General features: G+C 35.9%; 1 protein-coding gene across 4 annotated transcripts in view; it reads right to left on the bottom strand.

Annotated features, from left to right (window-relative positions):
* The window catches only part of LOC145668454 (BTB/POZ domain-containing protein 6-like), a 75,615-nt gene extending 51,419 nt beyond the window's left edge, over positions 1-24,196 (bottom strand). For 2 of the 4 annotated variants that reach the window (XM_081736337.1, XM_081736336.1), the window contains exon 1: positions 584-713. Coding sequence is in view for 2 of the 4 variants with exons in the window: in XM_081736334.1 (XP_081592460.1) it covers positions 584-709 (126 nt within the window). In the remaining 2 variants the exon portion in view is untranslated. Of the gene's footprint in view, positions 1-583; positions 714-24,097 lie in introns of those variants that run through there. The other 2 variants (XM_081736334.1, XM_081736335.1) reach the window with 2 other exon arrangements.
* Positions 24,197-26,819: the final 2,623 nt, after the last annotated feature.

Here is a 26,819-nt window from a genome sequence, read left to right as displayed (position 1 = left end):
TTCCCGGAAGCAGTTCAGAGCAGAAAATGTGAGTGAAATATAAAAACAAAAACACGCAAATAAACATTATATCATATATATATATCTAAGGAAGCTGCGTAAAACAGGAAATGTGTAACCCTTGCACTTGCCTTTAATTCTGTGCATATATAATTTCTAACGATTTTAATTTACCGGTGAACTTGTGTATTGGAGCTATTAATATAACTCATCTATAAATAAAGTTTGATACTAACTTCTTTGTGACCACATGGTTGGCACCAATGCCTTCGCTGCGGGAGACTCGGATTATATTCCTAGAGGAAATTCAACTGATTGGGTGCCGAAAAAGGACGTCAAACTTCATATCAACCACCCAGCCCATGACTGATATCTTAACTTCACATTACACCCTACCCACTACCAATAAACGTTGAAGTCACAATTCATCACCAGCATTGCATATTGTGGAGACCAAATTCTATATATCGAATTGCGGTTCCATTTTTCTTTGAATGGTTCTGTAATGATTACCAACATTCATGTACAGGTATTCAACTTTCACTCAGTAACAATAAGCATAAATGTTCTTCTTTTAACTTACTTCTTTCTCTTCAGTTCCAACAATGAATGTACAATCCGTATGCAGTGAGTTCTTCAAAACGTAGTACATCTTCTCATTCCAACTCTCATGTTGACACTGCCAATCTACAAGTTCAGCACCACTCATTTTTCTGAAAAATCAATATTCATAAAATAAAACACATAGTAATTTGTACCTTCTCATGAGTAGAGCCTTTCTTCAGATGACCAATGCTCAACTCCGTTTCCAATACAAGTAAATCAAATAGGAAATTTAAACCAGCAAAATAGCACAAGGCTTAAATAAATAAATAAATAAAAAGAAAATATATTTTACAATCTGACCAACTACACTAGGTCCCTAAAAAATTCGATGAGGATACTAAGCTTCTTTGTACCAAATGCAGTGCAAACATATTGTATTTAGTTTACTTCGTTATTACTTTATTAAAAATGCTTATTCAACTATGATACTCAATAACTTTTATTGTTTATTTATATTTAGAACATTGAAGTACCTGCACACGGAAATATTTCCTGCAGTAATTTGAATTTAATTCGATTGATTGATTGATTGATTTTGAGTTTTACGTCCCGTTCAACAGCGAGGCTATATGAGACGTGGACCTACTGATTAACGTGGAATCCGAACCACATGAGCTCCCACCGGGATTGAATTTAATTCGAGTGGCGTATGCATGCTTGGTAAATAATGTTCCACAATCGCCACAACCGACTATTCCCACAATCGCCAGTAGATGGAGTTGATGTTAAATCTTAAATTTCACTGTATTGCTCTTTTTATCTGTAGTTAAGAACCACACAGTGTCTCATACTGAAATTCTAGATATACAGTCATTATCAGAAGTCTGAGCACACCATCGACCTTACAAAATTTTTCAAATAAATAAATAAAATAAATAAATAAATAAATAAATAAATAAAAATAAAAAAAAGAAATGAAATCTTTAAGTTTAACGTCCCACGGTTATGCCGGTTAGGCTAAAGGAGACGGTGATAATGAGAAATGAGTGAAATGGTGGAATGAAGAAAGTGGGAGGAAACGGGAGAACCCCGAGAAAACCCACGAGCACGGTGTTTGTCCACCACAAAGTCCACACGGCGCGAGCTGGGATCGAACCAGGGACCCCAAGCACCGGAGGTGAACGCTTTACCACTGAGCCACCGCGCCCCCCTTTCCAAATACAAGATAGCCTAATGTGTACATACAAAACCAGACTGTTTGAAAATAAACACTGATTATATAAGGATACGAAAATTCATGGTTTTGAAATCTTTATGTTTTACGTCCCACGTTTATGCCGGCTAGGCTAAAGGTGATGATGAGAAATGGATGAAATGGTGGAATGAAGTGGGAGGAAACGGAAGAACCCCGAGGAAACCCTCGCACACGGTGTTTGTCCACTACGAAGTTCACTTGGCGCGAGCTGGGATCGAACCAGGGACCCCAAGGACCAAAGGTGAACGCTCTACCACTGAGCCACCGCGGCCTCAATTCATGGTCTTGTTGACATCGAGACAGAATTACTGAGGAAAGTTGCTTGGCAATAAACAGATAACTAATGAACAGACAACTAGTAAACACCACACTTTGTTTGATGACGTATCGTTTCAACAATTAGTGATGTGTGTATGAACCCTTGTTGGTAGTTGTCTCTTTACTTCTTCAATGATATGTTGTGTATGCGCTATTCAATCGTGTCGTAATATGGGTAAAACTGCATGTAAAAATTTATGACATGTGATTTTACTGTTTTTATTTGCATGAACCCGTTGAATAATGTGAAGAACATGTAAATACTATAAAATGGTACAGCTCAGTAGCCGGGTGGAGCAGTGCGTTGGACTCTAGAAAGATAGTCAAAAAGCGGTGTAAAAATTACACGAAAATGCACTGATCGTTTAAAAAACTTAAGGATAAGTTCAATGGAAAAACAACCAAACAGAATAGACGTTAACCGCTCCAGAAGAACCAATAAAACTATATAAGAGCCATTTCCAATCGGTATCAAATAGAACAGTGGTCCTGCGCCCTCAGATCTATGGTCCTGGGGATAGGATTGCAGTAAAGAGACCATTCTTTTAAGCAGGAAACATTACAAAAGATATTCTTGGATTTAAAAAAAAATAATTAAAAAATAAAAGTAAAGTAAAAATAAATAAAATAAAGACTGGAACGATGCACAATGGAAGAGGGCTCTCACGACCGACGAATCTAAATTCGAAGTTTTCGCCTTCCAATGCTGGACGTTAGCGCGTCGTCGTCCCGAAGAGCGCTTTCATCCCGACCGTGCAATATCCACAAGGCACTAAGAAGACAGTGTCACTGTTAGGGGATGCTTTACAGACTACCAAGTTGATAACTTAGTTAGCATTAACGGAACAATGGATAAAAACGTATTTCACAACGTTTAGGTGAGGCATGGGATTCCATCAGGAACGCGCATTTGGGGCTGCAACTTCGTATTACAAACGATTACCATCCCAAACATTCTTCCAAGCTATGCATTAATTTCTGCACTGAAAAGAAGACGCTTACATCATCAAAAAGAGGAACAGTCGCCTCAGTCACCGGCTTCTTACCCATCGAGATGTTGTAAGATGAAGACGTTTGATGTTTATTTTACAGATCAAATTTAACAAACTAAGTTTTGTATATATATATATATATATATATATATATATATATATATATATATATATATATATATATATTTATTTATTCAAAATCCTGAAAAATTCATAGTGTGCTCAGGCTTTTGATACTGACTGTACATTTTTACTATTTTCTTTTTTTTGCTTTCCATTTAGAAAGCTAATTTTGTCTTACGTTTTATACGATCTAGACCTAGATATCTATATTACTCTGTATTTGGATTTACTATTCAGCATACGTTGGTGTCATATTCTACAACAGTTGGAAAAGCTGTCATACTCCTTTTTACAAAACATCATGAACGTCATGAGGGATGACGTCACTCGGCGAGCACACTAACCAGGAAAAGGGGGGAGGAAGAAAACGGCCTGGGACCTAGAAGTTAGGTACCAACCCGGCATTTGCCTGGTGTGAATGAGGAAAACCCAGGAAAACCTTATTCTGGATGGACTGGCCTGAAGAAAGCTTTTACGCTTTTTCGACCGAGTGTCCCACCGGGAATCGAACCCGGGACCGCTTGCACCGAAGGAGAAAGTTTATTTTGACTTTGGAGCTGTATGGAAATAATATACGTATGTATATATCAGGGTTGGCTGGTTTAAACCAAAAAACGAAAAATGTTTGTAAAAGTGTAAGTGTTCGTAAAATCGTGATCAACAATTTGTTAGTTATCACGTTTCCCTCCCGAATATTATTCTATTATATTCAGACCTAAACTCCCCATTCATTACTCAGGGATTATACTACAAAAGCAACTTTTGTTTTTGTTTTTATAAGTTTATGGATGTTTCTTTTGTGCTTTTGTTTAATAGTTTGTTATTATTGTTACGCAATTGGAATCAAAGAAAAATTCTAAATATTGTTTCGTTTTAATAATGTTTACTCTTGATAAAATACATCGAAATGCCGTACTTTTTAGTGGGAGGGGGTGTGTCATATAAACCACGAGAGGCATTTATTGAAATCAGAAGTATCTTTGGTATCTATTTATGTATAAATGGGTCAGAGCCAAAATAAACTTAAATAATTCGTATCTTTATTCACTTTTCTTACTGATATGCAAATTAAGTCGTATTTCTTTAACTTGGGACTAATAAAAGTCGTAGTGAATTAAGCTTGACTAAATTAGTTCTTCTGTACTCTGCAGTATTTTGAAATTCTCTATATGTAATTATGTATAATAGTTTCACTTATGCAACTGTTTATCTTTTTGTCCTTCTGAAATGACTCTTGACAATTATATTAACAAGTATATAAAGATCAGTACAACGTATTTTTATCAGAAGTCCTTCGTGAGTGAGTCGGCAGACGTATCGCATTTGTGGCCAATTAGTACCGGTTTCGACTCCAAATGGAGGACAATTTTTCTTGAATGTAAGCCGAGAAGCGGTTTGGATTAAGCTTTAAGCTTATGTGATCCCTTCCAGCATAACCCGGTTGTTGCATAATAACACCAAGGCGAAACAAACTTACTTCTGCCCACATAGGATATAAATACATACAGCAAATTATTTAAACCAAAAAGTTTTTTTTTTTTTTTTTTTTTAATAAAAACCATGGTTTTTGCTAACCCTAGTATATATAGTCCTAATAACATTATTGCCCTCATGCAAATCCTGATCTAAGGGAAGCTTCTCGGCAGAAGGAAAGCTGTCCTACGAATCATCACGAGGCTCATTCAAGCTGGTTCAGCCCAATTGTCATCCGGGGAACCTAAAATATCCCCCTTCATGTCAGACCTTCGGAATTTAGGGAACCCACTCAATTCCAAGGATTAAGTGCTAAATATCTTAAAAAAAAAAAAAAAAAAAAAAAGTCCGAACAATCTGGCCTAATTCCCTTAAAATTAATAAATAAATTATATCTAGCTAAAATAAAAATCGAGCAGCCTCCATACTTGAAGAGTGCTACATTCTCTATCAGGAGCAACCAACTTTCCAACTACGTCCAAAAAATAACTAATTCAACTTTATTCGAATGGATACTGACATCTCGAATCTTGGATATATATGTGTGTTTCTGCTTGTTCCATGTATTTCTATGTGTCGTAGCAACACCATCCATAATTTGGGCAATAAATAAAAATAAATAAATAAAAAAAAAAAGAAACCTCGGTGCCTGGTTCGTATTTCTCTTCACAAGCAGTGACGCAACTTAGTCACGTCACTCGGTGAGTACGTGTGAATAACTTCTAACGTAGCATAAACAGTTGCTGAAGAAGAAGGGTATCAAAAGGAACTTTTGCATTTTTCAGCATTACACTATAATATCCAGTAGATTTTCAATATTTCCAGTGTCGATAGAAATTTCCAGTATTCTTTGCATCAATAGATACCCTGTCAAATGAACACATATTTATGATTATGATACTTGAGTTCTGGAATAAGCTTACAATCAGAATAAGTAATAAATATAAAAGAGAAATATTAGAAAACCAATATATATATATATATATATATTTCAATGTGAAAGTTGTTCTCATTCAGCTATACACAACTTCCTAATGTCTGGTTTCAACTGAATTGGGTTTTATATTCAACTCGAGAGAAGTTTGAGATTTTTCTCACATGAATTTTCGAACTTTCCTTACCAATTTTTTCTCAGAATTAGCGTTTCTGCTACAGGATCTTCAATGGAAAACGGCTCGCTAATCCAAAATTCTGAAGCAATATTTTCAAGGAAATACCTCCGAAATCTATTATTAGACTATCAATATGACTATATTCAGTGCCAGTTTAGTTGGAAGGGTACTTTCATTCTCACAAGCAAACGTTCCAATACGCAAAAAAATCTTAATTTATTCTTCTTCCACTGTATTCAGCATGACAAAGTAAGTGCTTATGCAAATGTTTACAGCTCGAGTCCCATTGGTTTGGCAGAAATAGAACTTCTGCCCTTTACAAGAATTTCCTTTTCACGGTTCTGCAGAATTAAACATTAAGTCGTATTTCTTTAACTTGGGACTAATAAAAGTCGTAGTGAATTAAGCTTGACTAAATTATACAACAAAATACTTTGGTTTGTGTAATATTTACCTGTACCTTGGGCAGAAAGTACTCATACATATGCACTATACTTAGTAGAATGTTCATTTCATATTAACAAAAGAAGAATGTTTTTAATATATGTAAGTGATTATTATGGGATAGTTGTTGATATGGACATGTTTTATGGTTACCTAGTCAGTGAGTTTGTGTACTTAACAGTTTAAAGAAAAGGATATTTAAGTTATATCAAATAATAAACCAGTTTAACACCATTTATAGACGTTGTCATATTTATTAAAAAGGTGAGATTAATGGTATTTACATATCGAAGCTAATTTTTACATGAAGAAGAAATACTACCACTTCGAATTTTTATTTCAGCAAACGAACCAGGTTTACGATTATCTTTTTGATAAGTCGTTGTAAAAATTTTGGTTTGCCGAAACCCGGGACATTGTAAATTCAGTTCCCGAAGAAGAAGAGTAAGGTTGAATTTACTTTTATACTACCGTTAATGAATACGAACTTAACCATATTGCGAAGTGGTAAAGTAATCATAAGAAAAATGGACAACGAAACAATGCAGCAGGAATCAAATACTAGTGACCAAGGTGAAACTAGTGTAACACCAGGTTTGTCATCAGAGGATCGACTCTTGTTAGCTGTACAGCGACAAATAATGCAGATGTCTACCGAGATAAAGCAGACCATAGAGCAGAAGTCTGACGAAGCTAACAAGCGATACGAAGAATTAAAGCAGACCATGGAACAGAAGTTCCACGAATCTAACACGACCATGGAACAGAAGTTCAACGAAGCTAACAAACAAAATGAAGAATTAAAGCAGACCATGGAACAGAAATTCAACGAATCTAACAAGACCATGGAACAGAAGATAGAACTGAAGTTTGACGAAGCTAACAAGCAATATGAAGAATTAAGTAGACGGATAGAACGGATAGAACAGAAATCAGATGAAACGAAACAAACAATTGTCCAAGTGGTGAACGACATATCCTCACAGTTCGAGGAAAAGTTAAAAAGGATATCCGATGAGTGTCAAGAAAAGCACAATCACCAAAATCAAGAAATTAGTGCTGTAAAAAAAGATTTAGAAGTAATAGAATCTTCCATTAAACAGCAAAAAATCCAGGTCAGTAACAACTCTAATAACATACGTGTAAATACACAGTTGTTAGCTACTATTCAGGAAGAGATTAGAACGTTACAGGCTAAAGACAACATTTACCGTAATAACCTGGGTAGAGATCGCTTTGAGTTTCCCCACTCACCAGAGATGAACTCGCCTTCGCCGGGGTCTGATGAAGATATTATACTAGAAGAAAGTTGTCCGAAGAGTACTGATGAGCGAAACATAGATGGTGTGACGACACAGCATGTCACGGATAGGAACTATCACTCAACAAGAACAAGGAATGAGAAAAAGAAGGTAAAATTAAGTGTTAAGATGAGTGAAATCCGAGCTATGAGCAAATTCAGTGGTAAGTGTAATGAGAATGCTACTTCTTTCTTAGAGAAATTCCAAGACGAATGCAATATAATGTCTATCGATCGATCACAATATATGAAATTAATACCCCATGTATTACTCCCACCTTGTTCCTTATGGTTTAAGGCAATACGTGATCACATTAGTTCATATGAGGAATTCAAAGCGGCATTGATCGCAAATTATGAAAATGACTTTTTGCTGGCAAACAGATGCCACCCTTAGAAATCAACACTTCAATCCTCGATTGCACAAATCTGTTGTAGAATTTGTTGTAAATGTCTACAACGAATTAAAGGTCGTTAATCCTTTGCAATCGGAATCGAGAATAATAGCATCGATTCGAAATTTGCTTCCATTTAAATTGCAACAGATCTTATTTTCCACACAGTGTATGAGTTTCAGCCATTTATTGATGCTTGTCCAATGCTACGAAACTCAATACCATGCCATGAATTCACAATCAGGAATAGGTAAAAATAAGAATAATTCAGATCATTTGGTGCCTGTTCGGAATTTAAATATTCGGAGTGTGAATAATACAGAACCTAACCTAAGCCGAGTATACTCTAGCAATCCAAATGAACAAAATAAGCAAAGTTATGTAGGGAATCCGTCTAACCTAACTAATCATGGTAATTATGATGTCAGATCACTCAACAGCAATAGATATAAAAATAATCGAAGTACTGAGCGAAATTCTAGAAATGCAGCGAACTACGTGGATAGACGTAATTGGAGATCAAGAGATGGGACTTCATATCAACATCAAAATTGGAATTACGATGAAAGACATGTACAACACAATGTAGAACCTAATCATGATAGCGCAGTACAGTGTACTCTATTAGAACCGTATGCAAGTACGAACGTAACCTGATTACCGTTAATGAAATTAGGTTAAATTCATGTTAGTTGTAAATTCTTGTAAATTTTCATTTTTGAGTTTATGTGTTAATATCAATAATGAAAACGATTCTTAAAAATACTTGAAGTGCTTAAATAGAGTTTTAGGTAGACTGAAAAATTAATTTTCAAATGCTTTTTATTCTTTCTTGTTAATGTGAAGAATCATAATTCGATTTATAATTGATTAAACGCAAAGATTATTTATATTAGATTGATTTGTGTTGAAAACTTAATTGTCAAAGATTATGTTAAAAAGAAGCTCTATTCTATAAAATCAATTATCCAACGACTACCTTGAAGGAAATTCTTCTTTATTATAACATCTTAGTGCTACTATGTATACCTTTAAATGCAACATCTGATTTATTTGTTATTTAATGCGCCCGTAAAGATTAATATTATTTGTAACCCACGTTTGTCCTTTACATTTTTTGAAATCGCACTCTCCGACGATTAATTAAATAAGCGACGATATTTTAATAAGAAAATGTAATGATAATATAGTAGATAATAATGAAATAAATATAATTAATGTAAGTAAAAATAAGTATTGATGAAGTGTAAGATTTGTTTAATGTATATGTGAAATGTAATGAATATATATACAAGGTGCGATCAAAATATGATGGATATATGTAATGTAACGAACACTAATGTAAACGGACCAGTGGTTCTTGAAGATAAAAGCCAAGCCTACTCATGACTTTTATATTCAGTCCCTTTGTCGAGCGACATTTTATACAACAAAATACTTTGGTTTGTGTAATATTTACCTGTACCTTGGGCAGAAAGTACTCATACATATGCACTATACTTAGTAGAATGTTCATTTCATATTAACAAAAGAAGAATGTTTTTAATATATGTAAGTGATTATTATGGGATAGTTGTTGATATGGACATGTTTTATGGTTACCTAGTCAGTGAGTTTGTGTACTTAAAAGTTTAAAGAAAAGGATATTTAAGTTATATCAAATAATAAACCAGTTTAACACCATTTATAGACGTTGTCATATTTATTAAAAAGGTGAGATTAATGGTATTTACATATCGAAGCTAATTTTTACATGAAGAAGAAATACTACCACTTCGAATTTTTATTTTAGCAAACGAATCAGGTTTACGACTATCTTTTTGATAAGTCGTTGTAATTAGTTCTTCTGTACTCTGCAGTATTTTGAAATTCTCTATATGTAATTATGTATAATAGTTTCACTTGTGCAACTGTTTATCTTTTTGTCCTTCTGAAATGACTTTTGACAATTATATTAACAAGTATATAAAGATCAGTACAACGTATTTTTATCAGAAGTCCTTCGTGAGTGAGTCGGCAGACGTATCGCATTTGTGGCCAATTAGTATCGGTTTTGAGTTCAAATGGAGGACAATTTCTCTAGGATGTAAGCGGAGAAGCGGTCTGGATTAAGCTTTAAGCTTATGTGATCCCTTCCAGCACAATCGTTGTATAATAACACCAGGGCGAAACAAACTTGTTTCTGTTCATATGTGATATAAATAAAGCAAATTATTTAAACAAAAAAAAGTTTTTTTTTGGTTTTTCAATAAAAACTACGGTTTTTGCCAACCCTGCTTATAAAAAATGAAATCTTTGAGTTTTACGTCCCACGGTTATGCCGGTTAGGCTAAAGGAGACGGTAATTATGAGAAATGAATGAAAGTGGGAGGAAACGGGAGAACCCCGAGAAGACCCACGCACACGGTGTTTGTCCACCACAAAGTTCGCTTGGCGGGGGCTGGGATCGAACCAGAGGTGAACGCTCTACCACTGAGCCACCGCGGCCCCAACGCTGCTTATAATAATATGAACATTTCTTATTATCATTGAAAAAGCATACGGAAATTCGGCTCAAAGAATGATTAAACGAAAGAAAATAAAATTGTATTTGAACTCGTGTACCATAAATATTATTCGCAAATTGCTGAATCAATTTTAATGGCAGAATAATTTTAAAAGAGGATAAACATTTTTTTAAAACTTGTGAGACGTATCATCATTATTATATCATCGCAAATGTGTAACTATTGATAGAAAATGATTAAAAATGTACCTATAAATGTATAAGTAACATATATTGCATATACGCACAAGTAGAAAGTACATTGTGCCTATGGATATACTGAAAGTACATTGAAAGCTATAAACACATTCCATATTTAAAGAACTTATTCAGCCCCCTCTTGAACTGAACCATCATAATTTACCTCTTAAAATGGCAAGTGATAAATTCCTCTTCTCGACGATCTCTCTCGTTTAGGAGCGTTTGCTATCTTTTATATACTTTTAGCAATATATACAGGTTGAGTCAGAAGTCCCTTCTTAGCACCCCTTATAAGTGAAAGCGAGTGTACATTGCCGGAATTTGTAATTGTAGGAACATGTTAGGCTGAGAGGGAACTTTTAAGAAGCATGTCAGGTGAATGGCCGTCATCTTGAAGATCTCTTTCAGAAAGTTTAAATGTAGGCTTGCCATAATTTTTTGTGATTAACCGGGACACTAAAAGGGGAGGATTAAAATATACCACAATATTTATTATATTGATACTTTAGTCTATTACAGTATTGGATACGTCTATACCATATGATCTCCAGCAAATTCAAGCAAGCTTGCAGTAAACTATCCTGTCTGTCGGCTACAGACATGCAATAGAGCAATGCTATTAACATTGCTTTTTAAGCCACACATATTTTTCACTTGACTCCACCTTTCTCAATATGTCCTTTTTTCGGTTTTATTTTGTTATAAAATTCACTGCAAGTAAGTCCAAAATTTACTTTACACAGCATCGATGCACGTACTGTCGACTCATGCATCAAACCTCTGTCGTCTGCCCAAGCGTTATTCATCAACGAGAAAACCCTCTCTACTGGAGCTGATGTTCCGGGAAGGCAAAAGAGATTGCACATTGGTATGTCATTTTGCTTAGCATGACTGAAGAGTTGCATCCGTTCTTCTTCACTCGATAGCTTTTTGTTCTTTTCTTTCTTTTCTCTTTCACAGGTTCCCACTTCAGAAGTCCAAAATTTTTTAGCAAAGACAATTTGGTCAAAAATTCATCTATATTTATCATAGCTTTATCAACATTTTTGTTTATCTTTTCTGCGCTTTCTTCTATATTATCCCAACAAATCTTCTTGTTCACCTCAACCATAGGTTGGTGGGCAACATGGAAGTTTTAAAACTTTTCTCTCAATTGGGAGAGCTGTTTTATACTTTGATAAGGTCTCTTCTTTGTAACTGCATCTAGATATTCTATTCTTGGTCTCCCTCTTCCTGGTTTTCCTCCTGCCTTTCCCTCTATCAGCACAGTGATCCAATCGGAGTGCCGAATGAGATGGCCGAGCATTCTGTTTCTTCTTTTTCCTATTATCTTCATGATCTGTCGTCCTTCATTAGCTTCCTTTAGTACGTCTTCATTCCTTTTCCTTTCGGTCCATGATATGCGCAGCACTCTGAGCCAACACCACATTTCAAATGCTTCCAACTTGGATATTTCAGCTTTTCTCAATGTCCACGTCTCTGATTCGTACAGCGCCACGCTCCATACCAGTGTCTTAATAAATCGTTTACAAACGTCCAGCAATATTTTTATTTATCCAGGCAAAGTCATTGGCATCACCAAAACTGTTCTCTCATAGTTCTATGTAAGATATACAGAGTGGCCCAAAAGTAGGTATACATCGCTGCATTGATCAAGTATAACATTCTAGTTTATAGGTTTATTTGCTTCGACTGTTCGGAGCTTAAGGTAAAAGAAAAAAGGCATTAAGAACAAATAATAAAGAAACTAAGTCTACCTGATGGATACAAATAAGAAATGATAAATACAATGAACTGATCAGTGCGGTACTGTATACCTACTTTTGGGCCACCCTGTACACCGATCATAGAATGCCTTGAAGTAATTTTGTATGGAAGATTTTTTGCACTAACAGGAACAAAATTACAGTTTCTTCTTCTAGATTTTCTTTCAATTTTTGGAGTGCACCTGCAACATCAGTGACACTTGATTCGTCTCTCTCCATAGATAAAGATAGCTTTCCTGCACTGACTGGGACATTTCGGCAACCGGGCGGGACACCGGGATTACACTCTGAAATCGGAACGTATGGCAAGCCTATTTAAATGGGAAGGCGGTTATGTGATATACGAAACAGGGCTATAATTTTAAAAGAAATTCAATGGTGTAATCAGATTTAACATAATTGTAATAGCTATGAAGTCATAACCACATGAAACTCACAAGAATATCTGTTACTAAATGTGTTGGCCGTGTTAAGCTATTCATGTTTGCAGAAGTGCCTCCCTGAATGAACACGAAGCAATGTCGCACGTGTGATAAGTGTAAATGCAACCCGTGTCCGTTGCTCCACATTATCGACCCCGGATCTTTTTGCCATATACCATTACCTTTAGGTCACCTCATAGGTAAAGTCTAATTGTGATAAATCAGGTGATCTGGCAGGCCATTCCACTGGCACCCGTCGATCAATCCAGCGACCAGGAAATTGTTCATCCAGATACTAACGAACCTACAGTCTATAATGAAGTGACGTCCCACCATGTTGGTAATATAAGGGAAAACTGTTATCCGGGGCCGATACTGAAGGAAGAATGAGTTGTTCTAATATGTCCAAGCAACGCTCTGCAGTTAAGGCGCCAGGGATAACAAATTAGCCAATGATACATATCCCTCAAATTCCTGCACACACCGCAATTTTCGCTGCACCAACTATTTTTCACGGATCTGTCGACTTGGGGTTATATGGAGACTAGTACGTAGATTTTGTACGTATATACCTGCTGCTCCTGCCTGAATAGGTTGGATAGTATTCTTATTTTTAGTATCCACCTAGCACAAGATTTTTGTGCTATCTTTTGTTAATGCACATACCCTGCGTTACTGACACGCTTGCTCTCTACGGACGCACCTACGAGTACCGTCTTGCAATGCTCCTGCCTGTGCATTGCACCATTCAGAATTACTTTAGGCATTACTGCTGTATTGCCGGACCATACGAAAATCGAAAAAAGGTAATGTTGTTCGGTTTCTCCCCCAAGTACTAGGTTGTGACCCTGGTACATTTGATAGTGATTACTGTCCGAAATACAGTGTGGACGTATGGCATAAAAACTAGCGCATAGAACACGAACCAGCTTGTGCCAGATGGTCACTAAAAAGTACGAATGCTATCTGACCGAATCAGGGCAGGAGCGACTTACCGGCGGTGGGCATAACCCATAAACGAGGATAGTGGAAAATCACTTTATAAGCTATAAAATTTGTGGCTTATGTTTTCCACAGCTTTGGGGAAGATACTAAATGTCATCCAAAAAGGGCCCAAATGTACTAAATTAGATTAGATTAGATTAGGTCTTGTTAGATATTCTTCTTTTCTGTAGTTTCAATTAACTTAGACAAACTGTTCGCCTGTTTAGTACATCATCCCTTTCTCACAGTGTCAACAACTGACCTTTCTTATTTTTGTATAACTCGATAAAACTCATAAACACGATATGTAATAATTTTGTCATTTACGCACAGGGTTGGCTGGTTTAAACCATCTGTTTTTTTTTTAAAAAAAAAACCAACTGGTTTAAACCAAAAAACGAAAAATGTTCGTAGAACGGTAAGTGTTCGTAAAATCTTGAAGAACACACATTTGTGGGTTATCACCTTTCACTCCCGTATATTATAGTATTATATTCAGACCTAACTTCCCCATTCATTACTCAAAAAGATTCAACTACGAAAGCAAGTTTTATATATATATATATAAGTTTATGAATGTTTCTTATGTGATTTTTTTTTATAGTTATTATTGTTATGCAACTGCAATCGAAAAAAATTCTAAATATTGTTTCGTTTTAATAATGTTTACTATTGATAAAATACATCAAAATGCCGTATTTTTTTTGGGGGGGGGGGGAGGAAGGAGTCACACAAACCTCACGAGAGGGATTTATTGAAATCAGAAGTATCTTTTGTATCTATTTATGTATAAATTGGTCAGAGCCAAAGTGGACTCAAATAATTCGTATCTTTATTCTTTTTTCTTACTGATTTGAAAATTAAGTCGTATTTCTTTAACTTCGACGAATAAAAGTCGTAGTGAATTAAGCTTGACTAAATTAGTTCTTCTGTACTCTACAGTATTTTGAAATTGTCCATTTGTAATTCTATAATGGTTTCACTTCTGCAACTTTTTTTCTTTTGTCCTTCTGTAATAACTTTTGATAATTATATTAACAAGTATGTAAAGATCAGTACACCGTATTTTCATCAGGAGTCCTTCGTGAGTGAGCGGCAGACGTATCGCATTTATGTCCAATTAATCCCGGTTTCGAGTTTAAATAGAGGACAATTTCTTTCGGATGTAAGCCGAAAAGCCATTCGGATTCCGCTTTAAGTTTATGTGACCCCTTCCAGCATAACCAGGTTGTTGCATAATAACACCAAGGCGAAACAAACTTATTTCTGTCCATATGTGATATAAATACATAGAGCAAATTATTTAAACAAAACAAACAAACAAACAAAAAAACTGTTTTTTTTTTCAATAAAAACCATGGTTTTTGCCAACTCTGTTTACGCACCATTTCCACACTGCCTTTCCCATAAATCATAACAAGCGTACCTCTCCGCCAAATAGTTCCTTCCGCCTCCACATATAGTGCTGCTTACATCAAAAACAACTAACAATAATAAGTATCTTCTTAACTTCAACTTTTCCCCTTACCTGCCTTTCACTCACTTTTCCTCACAAACCAAAATAAATTCTCCAATTCATCTGGTAAATTTTCTAAAATTGGTCCGGCGATACAGCTGTTAGATCTTACTTTGGGTGCTGGACAAGTTTAGACACACCACATTTTGCAAAATTTACAGGTAAAAAACCAATACTCTGCACATGAGCTAGCGCTACTAGTCAGAAACAATCGCAAGTGCAATAGTAACTTGTAACACTACGAAAACACGTGTGTTCACTAGTTTGCTTACGCGGATACCCGTACCCACCAATGCTCACACGCCTGCTCTCTTCCGACAAATCCGCCGTGTACGTAAGTGCTGCCCTATCCTGATTAGATATCATTTGTGGTTTTCCGTGACCACGTAGCACAGACTCGTTTGTTTTTGAAGCATTTATTCCGTAGTGGGTATTCCGCCTAGTGTTTGGCTAAAAGCGTGATAATTGGTTTCTATCTGTACCAAAGTTTAATATTTAATCCACATGGCATTGTGGAGTGGGCATTAGCGAGTGAAGGCGGGTTAGAGCCCTGCAAAGTACGTTGTGTTCTGTCATTATTACAGCTAAATAGGAAGGGTGACTCGTGTTCTAGAACCTTCCCGCCATGTTGGTTATGATACTCGCCGTTACGCTGAAAAGTATAACTTTCTCCATGTTTCTTTACAGTTATTTGTTTACCGCACTTTCTATAATTTATTTTTTGATTTATTAAGCCATGATTTGCTTACTTTTAATAGATTCTCCTGATTACATTCCATAAACCTACCATCAAGTAACCTTACGTCAAGCAGTTCCCTCGCTTGTAAAATAGTTCTATGCTTACAACCGTTTATATAGGAAAATAAATACAACTTTCGCTCTGTTTATACATTATTAAGCATACAACAAGCAAATTATTATTTCTTTTCCGGTAAATTTTCAAAATTGTGCTAGAAACGGAGCACCGACTTAACAAGGATTTTTGCACTGCAGTTTTTTATAACACATGTGTGGATGCTGTATTTATACGTAAATCGTGAAAGAATTGTAATTTTCAACAATTACTTCTAGTGGCCCTGTTGAAATTCATTTACGTGTGGTAGTGTGTCACCTAACGCAAATACTTCTAAAGGACGAGAAGAAAACTAGCGAAGAATAACAATTATTTGGAGTGGCGTACCTAAGCTCGACAGGCATGTTAATGAGTTTCTTTTTTCATATATATATTTTCTTTCTACTTTAAATTTTGGCGAGTCTGTATCAGAAATTTAGGTCAATGTTCCGTTAAAGGGGTCCAGTGTCTTTGACACATCTTTCTATTGATTTTAGTTTGATTACATAATATAACGTTATATTATGTTCTATTACATTAGGTTAGGTCACGTTAGGTTAGGTTACGGTAGCTTAAGGGGTGCAGTGTAGTTTTGGACCCCCTTAACGGAACATGGACCGAAATTTAATTACATCATTAATTCTTCACTGTCCAGAAAACTGTGTCTTGAAATTTTAATTTTTTTTAACAAGAAGCCAATTAACGAATTTCACCCAATCGCATTACCAAGTTCGATTGACTAGAGACAAACATTTTCATACATAAATGTCAGCTATAATGAGTGCTATTGTTCTCTGACGTGCAGGTTTACTTTCGGCGCACCACTTGAAATAATTGTTGAAAAATTATTAATTCATTCACTAATTTCATTCTTATTGCCCCTAAAAGACTTGCGCTGGGCGACATGAAAAATCTCACTTGGCATAGATAATATTCAAGGGGGTCTCCAGAAGTATTTGGGGACAAATTGCAATTTTTTCCGGATTTGCGTATAAATGTACGGCATCGGAATATATGGCATAACAAGTACAGTGCAAAAACACAAACCAACCAGTGCTAGGTGCCCCTGGAATGCCATCGAACCGAGACGGGGCAGTACGAAGCTGGAAGGTGCGTCCGATGTGAGCAGGCGCGTCACCGATGGTGGGTATACGCATAAGCGAAGATATTGAAAGGAAGTGGATTTTCGCAAAGATACGCTCTACTTGTAAACATAAAAAATACAATTGTAGGATTACTAGTGCTGGTGACTGTATTAGATGTTATTTTCCGCCGGCGTTGTACTTCTGCACAGAGTACAAAAGCTGTATTTTATGTTTACAGGTGGAACCTTACTAGTGTAAAGCCATGACAAATGTTACTGAAACTCGCAAACGTCGGGCATGGACTTTTGGGTTTCGGGTAGATCAACGATAAATTTCGAAAAAGTAATTATTGAGGCTTAACAACAATTGAAAATGTATTATTATGCAAAACTTAAAGGGTACCATGGAGTACCTAATTTCTGCATTTTTAAATTTTTGAAACGTACGTCTCTGATATGTTTAATGGGCGTTCTGTAGTAAAATATGATGGTACCCCTATGGGTTAACTGAGAACCCTACTATAGTTTCAATAAAAAGATTACTTCATTTTTCAATGTCTTTCGGGCAGCTTAAACAATGCACTCCGCTGTGTTGAATACTGAAAACTCTGTCAATATCTAAAAAAGTATCAGACAGGGCCGGATCCAAAATTATCTGAGGGGGGTGCACCAATAACTACCAAAATAACCAATCACACTGAAACTCTTAGCCCTGACAACGCTGATGCATAGAACAGAGGAAATTATTTTAAAGACGGCAGTTAAAGAGACAGGAAAAATGTTCTTCTATCCTCCTGGCTTCTGTTTTTTCCCCTACTTGACAAATGCTGTATTGTTTTGCTTGGTAAATCCTTTTCTTTCAACCTTCTGAAAATCGACTTAAACCATTGGTTTTGCAAAGGTCTGCTTTCTTTTAAGCCTCAAACGGAAACCTGATAGCTGAAAGTTTCGGAAAATGTTGGTTTTTTCACCACTAGCTTGTCATAAACTCATTTATGCATCATTTTGGCAATATGCAGTTCAAGCAGTTTAACTCTCTTTTTAATTTAAAAGGACTAGCATATACTAGCAGACGACGTTTCTATGTGTGAGTGTGTGTGTGTTCTCACTCATCGGACGCATGTGGGCGGAGTGACCTTGATCAACACTTCTTCAGCCAATCACAGCTCTGTCCTCTCTTACGTCATTTAACGCGTGAAACCCACGCGATCAGCGAGAGCTGAAGAGATTTAGCGGGAGACACTTACTAGGCGCCCAAGAGAAGATTATGTAACAGCTTCTTCTACCCTGCTGCAACAAGACACTGCGTAATTATGTTCTACACTTAACCGAATCGAATTATTTTTCACATTTTAAGACACATCCATTATTATTATTCTCTTAATCGTTATTTCCTTGTTTGAAGCTATGTAAGTATCAATATAATTAAAATTTTCAAATCGATTGACGAGTATTTTCTGCGATTGTGCATGTCATCTCCTACGCCTCGTGGCTGTCTATTGAGTACATGGTGCAAAATTTATTTTTTATTTATTTGTGTAATTTGTTAATTTTCCGAAAATATGATGCTGAATCTTTTATGTCTAAAAGTTGTACGTAGAATTTTTGCTTACGTGTAGTTGGCGTTGAAAGGAGCTTTCTTCGGATTTGTTTCATCGTCAACGCTCGAGCAAACGTCCTATTTACGACTATCAAATATAATGCTTGCTCTATCTGGATCACCATCCTATGGAGTAAACATTATAAGCTTCTCATTTTAGATAGTGTACCTTAACAACGAAGGGGGCTGCACGTGCACCACCCTAAATCCCGCCCTGATGACAGAGCTATTGGGAATTATATTTTGATGACGTTATAAATATATTGATTCTTATGGATATGGACTTTTGGGTCTGTGCTACAAGGAGGAGAATGGAATAATAAACACTTCTGACCAAAATATATACACTTATTTATTAAAAAACTAAATTACAGTGTAACGGTTTCGACGACTTAACGTTGTCTTCATCAGACACTAACATCTAACGTTGTGTTCATCAGACACAGCAGTTAATTTCTGATGAAAACTTTAAGTTGTCGAAACCGTTACACTGTAATTTAGCTTTTCAATAAGTATGTTATATATTCTGGTCAGAAGTGTTTATTATTCCATTCTCCTGCTTGTAGCATACACCCAAAAGGCCATATCCGTAAGAATCAATGATATATTTATGACGTCGTCAAAAATATAATTCCTAATAGCTCTACTACTTTTTAAGATATTGACATGGAGTTTTCAGTATTCAACACAGCTGAGTGTGTTGTTTAAGCTGCCCGAAAGAAATTAAAATCTGAAGTAATATTTTTCTAGAAACTGTAAAGGGGTTCTCAGTTAACCTATAGGAGTACTATCATATTTTACTACAGAACGCCCATTAAACTTCCTACTAAGGTACATATATTAGTTTTATGAAATTCCTTCTTATAGCAGAGACCCAAAAATCAATATATTTATGACGTCATCAAAAAATATAATTCCTAATAGCTCTGTTACTTTTTTAGATATTTACATAGGATTTTCAGTATTTAACACACATGAGTGTATTGTTTAAGATGGCTGAAAGAAATTAAAATCTGAAGTAATCTTTTTGTAGAAACTGTAATGGGGTTCTCAGTTAATCCATACGGGTACCATCATATTTTACTACAGAATGATCATTAGACTGTCTATTAAGGTACATATATTAGTTTTGTGAAATTTGTCCTTCTTGTAGCAGAAACCCAAAAGTTTATATCCATAAGAAACTATATTTACGACGTCATCAAAAAATATAGTCCTTAATAGCTAGGTTACTTCTTTAGATATTAACATGGAGTTTTCAGTATTCAACACAGATGAATGTAATTTTTAACCTACCCGAGAGAAATTGAAATAGAGATTGGGGTTTCAAAAACCCCATGTACCCTTAAATCCTATTGGGGTGTACGATTGTTATGGATTATGAATGTTTTTGGAATTGTTGTTAGGCCTCAATAATTAGTTTTTCAAATTTCTACCGTATAGCACGGAAACCCCACTATGGTGCTGCTCTTTTATTTCCCCATATTTCGGTAACCGTTAGGTGTACCGACTTGGGGTTTTTCAGTAAACCCACACTTCTATTGTTCTTAAAAACTTTCTTAAGACATATCTCGGCAGGGTTTGCCCAAGTGGGCCCAGCCCGACAAAACCCACCGGATTTTTTCGGGTTGGACCCACCTGGGTTTTTGAGCTTTTTGTTAGTATATTATTGGTGCAATTAAGGTGATCACATTGGAAGTGATTTTTATCAGATTTTGGACTTTCCTTGGGCGAATTAGGTGCTTTCACGTTAAGGTATACAACATTGAATGCATGACCTTTATAATAAAGTTCTGAATGCATTAAAAAAAAGCCGTACCTTAAATCGAGATAATTATAGAACAAATTAACGTATGGATTGTGCTTATAGCCTATTTGAAGTAAAATATGCAATTTTATATTTTAGAAAATACTTTCCGTGTGAATAGTGTGCTCGCCCACTCGGCAACGCCGAAGGACATTATCCCTCATACGTCTGATGGGTTTAGGACCATAGGTTCTGGTACTAGTAGTAAATATGTAGTGTATTAATAAAACTATTAGTATTATTTTTTATTATCTTTGATGGTAACACAAGTATTCTTCAGTAGAGTTTGGTTTTCCAACAACAATTTAGTTTAGTTATTCGTTGCTACTTTTCAAATAAGCATTCTGTAGAATCAACAGCAGCAATAGCGTAAAAGATCTTGTCAAATTTAAGAATCTTAATGCTCGGAATTTCGAAGAGTACGTAACGCTTACTATTTCAAGTGCTGAATTCAAACTTCTGTACTAGTGAGAGTTTCGATGTATAGTAAAAAAACCTTGCATTTTCGGAAAATAATAATAATAAAAAACCTTTGTCTCGAAAGAAGTGCTCGGGCAATTCCCGCAATTAAACGCACAAAGCATCGGAACCGAATACTTCAATAATAAAACTAATTTTTAAAAATGAAAGCAAAATTTAGTTTTGCTACAGGCATATAATTTGAAGTACTCACCAACTACCTCTATAAAAATTGTTGCGGAAGCACTGCAGGATTCAGAAACATGTATTTTCGGATAGCGCACATATTAGTTTCTAAGTGAAGTCTTGACCCGACTTTGGTAGGTTCCATAGTTGTGGAGCTATGGACCTTTGAAGTTCAGTTTTTCGTTTTCGGCAGCTTATAACTCCGAAAGGAAGCATTTGTTCACCTAGGTTGATCTATACTTTTTGTCTTATCTTGGTGTCAGGAATCACTTCCCAAACATTGTCGGTGTTGTTTTGAAACACCCTGCATATTTGTTGTTTTAAATTAATTTTCTGTGAGAGCGGTCTTGCAACAAGTGCTCGAGAAATTCCCGTAATTGAACGCACAAAGCATCGGAAGTGAACTTCAACAATAAAACCATCTATTTTACGCTAGAAAATATTTAATTGAAGACATTTTCAAAATTTATTTTATAAAACATTAGTTATAGATTGAGTTGTTCTAAATTAAATTAATATATTTGGTGTTCATATTTGGCGAATGTCACCGAGGGTATTGGGATGATTCGATCTACATGTGTTCGTTCGTCTGCCTGTACCACACGTACAATAGGGTATTATTTTCCGTCTTTTACATTTAAATTTCCAGGGTACAAGCACGAGACACTAAATTTCCTGTATAGATTTTGGTGGCATACCAACATAAAATTTCAAAATGACGGCACTTTTTTTCAAAATAGCGGGTATCGACGTCGCAATTTTCGGTTTATTTAAGTTGAAGTTTTTAGAGTAGAAGCGCAAGATACTCTAAATTAGCTGTATATTTTGGCGGCGATCCAACGTAAAATTTCAAAATAACCGTCATTTTTCAAAACAGCAGTGAATAGAAAATTGTTGCAAGTTGTGACAATGATAATCTTGAAATATAAATCACATTTTAAAGCTTTTACCCCAAAGCCATTGAAATATTTCGAAAAAGCCCAATTAAACCCGAAAAAACCAATATGGACCCAGTTGGGTTGACCTTTTTCAAAAAAGCCTGTTTTTTTCAAACCCTGTATCTCGGTAATGATTAGAAATGGATGTTTTGCGACCCCCATGATACCCCCCAAACAATACAGATGTGTGTGTTTGCTTTTATTAAATGAAAATGAAATGAAATCTTTGAGTTTTACGTCCCACGGTTATGCCGGTTAGGCTAAAGGAGATGGTGATGATGAGTAATGAATGAAATGGTGGAATGAATAAAGTGGGAGGAAACGGGAGAACCCCGAGAAAACCCACGCACGCGGTGTTTGTCCACCACAAAGTTCACTTGGCGGGGGCTGTGATTGCTTTTAATTTTAACTTATTGTTGTTAGGCCTCAATAATTAGTTTTTCGAAATTGTACAATCTCGTATGCAAACCCCACACATGTATAGTATGACTCTTTATTTCCCCATATTTTGGGAACCATGAGGTGTAGCGAGGTGTGGTTTTCGATTAACCGGTATCTGTAGCGTTCTGTAGAACACATCCGAGACGCACGTTTCAAAATACTTAGAAATACAGAAATTCGGTACCCCCGAACCCTATTGAGGTATCCATTAAATTTTGCTTAATAATACAGTTTCAATTGTTGTTAAGCCTCAATAATTACTTTTTCGAAATTTATCGTTGCTCTACCAGAAACCCAGAAGTCCATATCCGACCCTCGCATATTTGACGAAATCCACTACTTTTTCACTGTCCTCGGTTACGCGTATACCTACCATCGCTAACGCACCAGCTTTGCCCTACTCTGACTCAGCATTCGTGATAACAGGTTGGTTTGTGCTTTTGCACTGTAGTTCTTATGCCGTACATCCGGAAACCGTATTTATACGCAAATCGAAAAAGAACTGTATTTTTTCAACAATTATCTCTGGTAGGCTCCTTGAATTTTATCGGAGTATGTTTAGTACAAGGAGTCCAGAAGCACGTAAAAACACAAAATTTGGACAAGAAATGAATGATCCAAGTACTTAGATGTAACATAACGTAATTAATCTAACATAAACTAACGTAAGCTAATCTGAACTAACCTAAACTTACCTAATATTATAGAAATAAGCGAAATTCTATCATCTTTTGGAAAATTATGCGGGACACCTACACTAATTTTACACTAACCTAACCTAAACTATACTAAACTAACCTAAGCTAGCCTAAACTAACATAACCTACTCTAAACTAACCGAATGTGAACAGAAGTTACCAAAATTGTAACATTTTTTTAGAGAAATGAGCTGGACCCCTTCTGCTAAACATAGGCTATTTTGGAGTCTATGCCAAGTGAGATATTTTCATGTTGCCCAGCGCAAATCTTTTAGGAGGAAAGAAAATGAAATGAAATCTGTGTTTTACGTCCCACGTTTATGCCGGTTAGGCTAAAGGAGACGGTGATGATGTGATGAATGAAATGGTGGAATAAAAAAAGTGGGAGGAAACGGGAGAACCCCGAGAAAACCCACGCACACGGTGTTTGTCTACCACAAAGTTCACTTGGCGGGGCTAGCATCGAACCCGGGACCCCAAGCTGAGAGGTGAACGCTCTACCACTGAGGCACCGCGGCCCCTTTGGGAGACAAGATGTAAATTAGTGAAAGAATTACAATATTTCAACAATTATTTCTAGTGGTGCGCCAAAACTACACCTGCACGTTTATTAGATAATGTTAATTATTTTTCTATGAATTTAAATGATTAAAAACTTACGTTTCTTCCAAATATTTCCGTACCTCTTAGCACTTCTCACCAAACCTTACGGGAATTTCCCTCTAAGTTCAGGATTGGAAACGTCAACCTGGAACTGTACAGTGTAGCCAGATCTAGAGATTTAAAAAATTAAATGAATTATTTTGCATATAATCAGTGGCGTATATTGGTTTGATGGCTTCGGCTATCACTAACCTTTGTAACACCTTCCCATTAATTATTATTATTATTATTATTATTATTATTATTATTGGAATTTAGTTTCCACGTTAATATAGAGTCTTCAAAATAAAAGGGAAGTTTAAAACACCTTTCCTTTTATGACATATTAAACATGACGGGCCTTATGCAGAGTCATTTGGAAGCGTGATTAATGCCATACTAAAGAATTCGACTAACATTGGCCTTATGCAGAGCCATTCTGCCGGCTTATTAGTACTATACCAAAAGCTTCGTCTAACATATGTTGCCTGCAGTAGTCAGGACTTAAGTATGATTCTAATCATACGTCAAAACGACTCTACATAAGGCCCCATCCGCCTTATGCAGAGTCGTTTTGACGTATGCTTAGCATCATACTAAAGGCCTGACTACTGCAGGAAATATATGTTAGTATAACTCTTTAGTATGACGCTAATCATAAGTCAAAACGACTCTGCATAAGGCCTCATATGTTTACAGCAGCTGTCAGGTCTTTAGTATGACTCTAATCATAAAGCGGGATTTGTTCTTCATTAGAAAGATTTATATTATATTATTAATATTACGGAAAGACGATCATACATTTCTATCTTCAACATGAAATGTCCTACACTATGGATAGGTAGTATCTGTACTCACCATACTGAAAGGAAGTTGTGTGAGTAATAAAGAATGCTGAATTAGACGATTAACCAAGAAAGAGCATCAGAGCCTTATGCAGAGTTGTTCTGATGTGTGATTAGTGCCATTCTAAGGAATTCGACTAACATGTTTCCTGCAGTAGTCAGGCTTTTGGTGTGGCGCTAATCATACTTCAAAACGACTCTGTATAGGGCCCTCAATCTCAAAGAGTCATCGCAACCAAACGCAAATAATGAAAGTAATAGTTTTAACCAGTGATGTGCCGTAAACTATAATTTTACGTCTACGCGATTGTCTACTGTAATCTATACGTAATCTACATTACACCTTTTCCCGTGTAGACTATGTAGACAACCACTATCAAATGTAAGGAACAATTTCGTTGCTCGTTTATTCATATTTCCTCATTCAGTTGTTTCGCTTCGGTGCAGCGAGCATTTTTGCCGATCCCAAACGTTTCAGCATTCTTGCCAATTTGATGTCGAGAACAGAACCCAAACAACCCCTGCGGGGCTTCTAACCCATTCCTCCTCCTCCTCCTCCTCCTCCTCCTCCTACTACTACTACTACTGCTGCTGCTACAACAGCAGCAGCAGCTGTGGATCTATATAGTACAAGGGCAAACTTATTTTAATGAAAGAAGTATAATGAAAATTTTTTAAAAAATGATCGTTAAATCACTTTTTGAATATTATTTTTAATATTATTTTAACGAAAGAAGTGTTATAAAATTTTTTAAAAGTAGTAAAGAAAAACTGTCCATCGGCAGGATTTGAACCCACGCCAAAAACATTTTCTTTACTAGCATGTTGCGCTAGCCCACCCGGCTACCAGAGCCTACACCATTTGCCTTTTACTTTGTGCTATATGTAGATCATGTCTTGTGATATCGTATCTGTATCGACCAATCAGATCAGAGGATATATGAAACGTTTGGGATCCGCAAATATGCGTGCAGCGAAAGATTAGGGAAACGAGTAACATATAAAAAGTAGAGGCAATTATCTAATCTGTATGTTTGCTCTGCACATACCACTTCCTTATATTTTCCACTTCGAGCACTGCTTTTATCATGAAATTTACAAAACTAATTCTCACCTGTGAGCTTTCAGTCTTGAATATGCTGTATTTGCCATTTTTTTCTTGCATATTTTACAAAATGCATAATATTTTTCATTTTCCTTCATCAAGACGAAACTAAGTATTCAAAAGTTACTATTCGCTGGTCTAGGCATTTTATTTTGTACGCAACTTCGCAAGGTAACGACAAAATAAAGCTCCTTTATTGTCCGCGATGCAATATTAAATTACGTGTTGTTGACATATTCTACATAGTCTACGTTGTTTACATTGTCTACGCATAGTTGACACGTAAACGTAAACTATCGTTTTTTACGCGTAGACGCACATCTCTGGTTTTAACAGCTATGCCAAATATCGCAAAATACTGTAGAAAAATTTGCGTTGCTTTGACACAAACTGCTAAGGAACGAGGCTTCCCTCGCGCCCAAGAAACCGACTTCTCTACAGGCGTTTAATACAAGAATTCGCTGGAAACTTTACGTCGCTACAATGTAAAAATATGTACGTATGGCACAAGCCGATAAGTAACAGAAACTAAAGAAATTCCGATTGCTGATCTGCTCATATTAATGATATCGCAACGCTTTTGAACACACATCTATCTTTACAACTACAGTAATTGAACAAGAACTACAGACATATAAAGAACGCGTAATAATAATAATAATAATAATAATAATAATAATAATAATAATAATAATAATAATAATAATAATAATAATAATAATAATAATAATCAGTGGCGTATTTAGGGGGGTGGCTTCCGGGCTTAAGCCCCCCGAAATCTTACTTAGTA

Source organism: Thermobia domestica, chromosome 13 (assembly GCF_964235325.1).
Source record: "Thermobia domestica chromosome 13, izTheDome1.hap1.1, whole genome shotgun sequence".
Classification (NCBI taxonomy): domain Eukaryota; kingdom Metazoa; phylum Arthropoda; class Insecta; order Zygentoma; family Lepismatidae; genus Thermobia; species Thermobia domestica.
The sequence above is the reverse complement of the archived record's forward strand: the minus strand, read 5'-3'. Positions and strand labels throughout refer to the sequence as shown.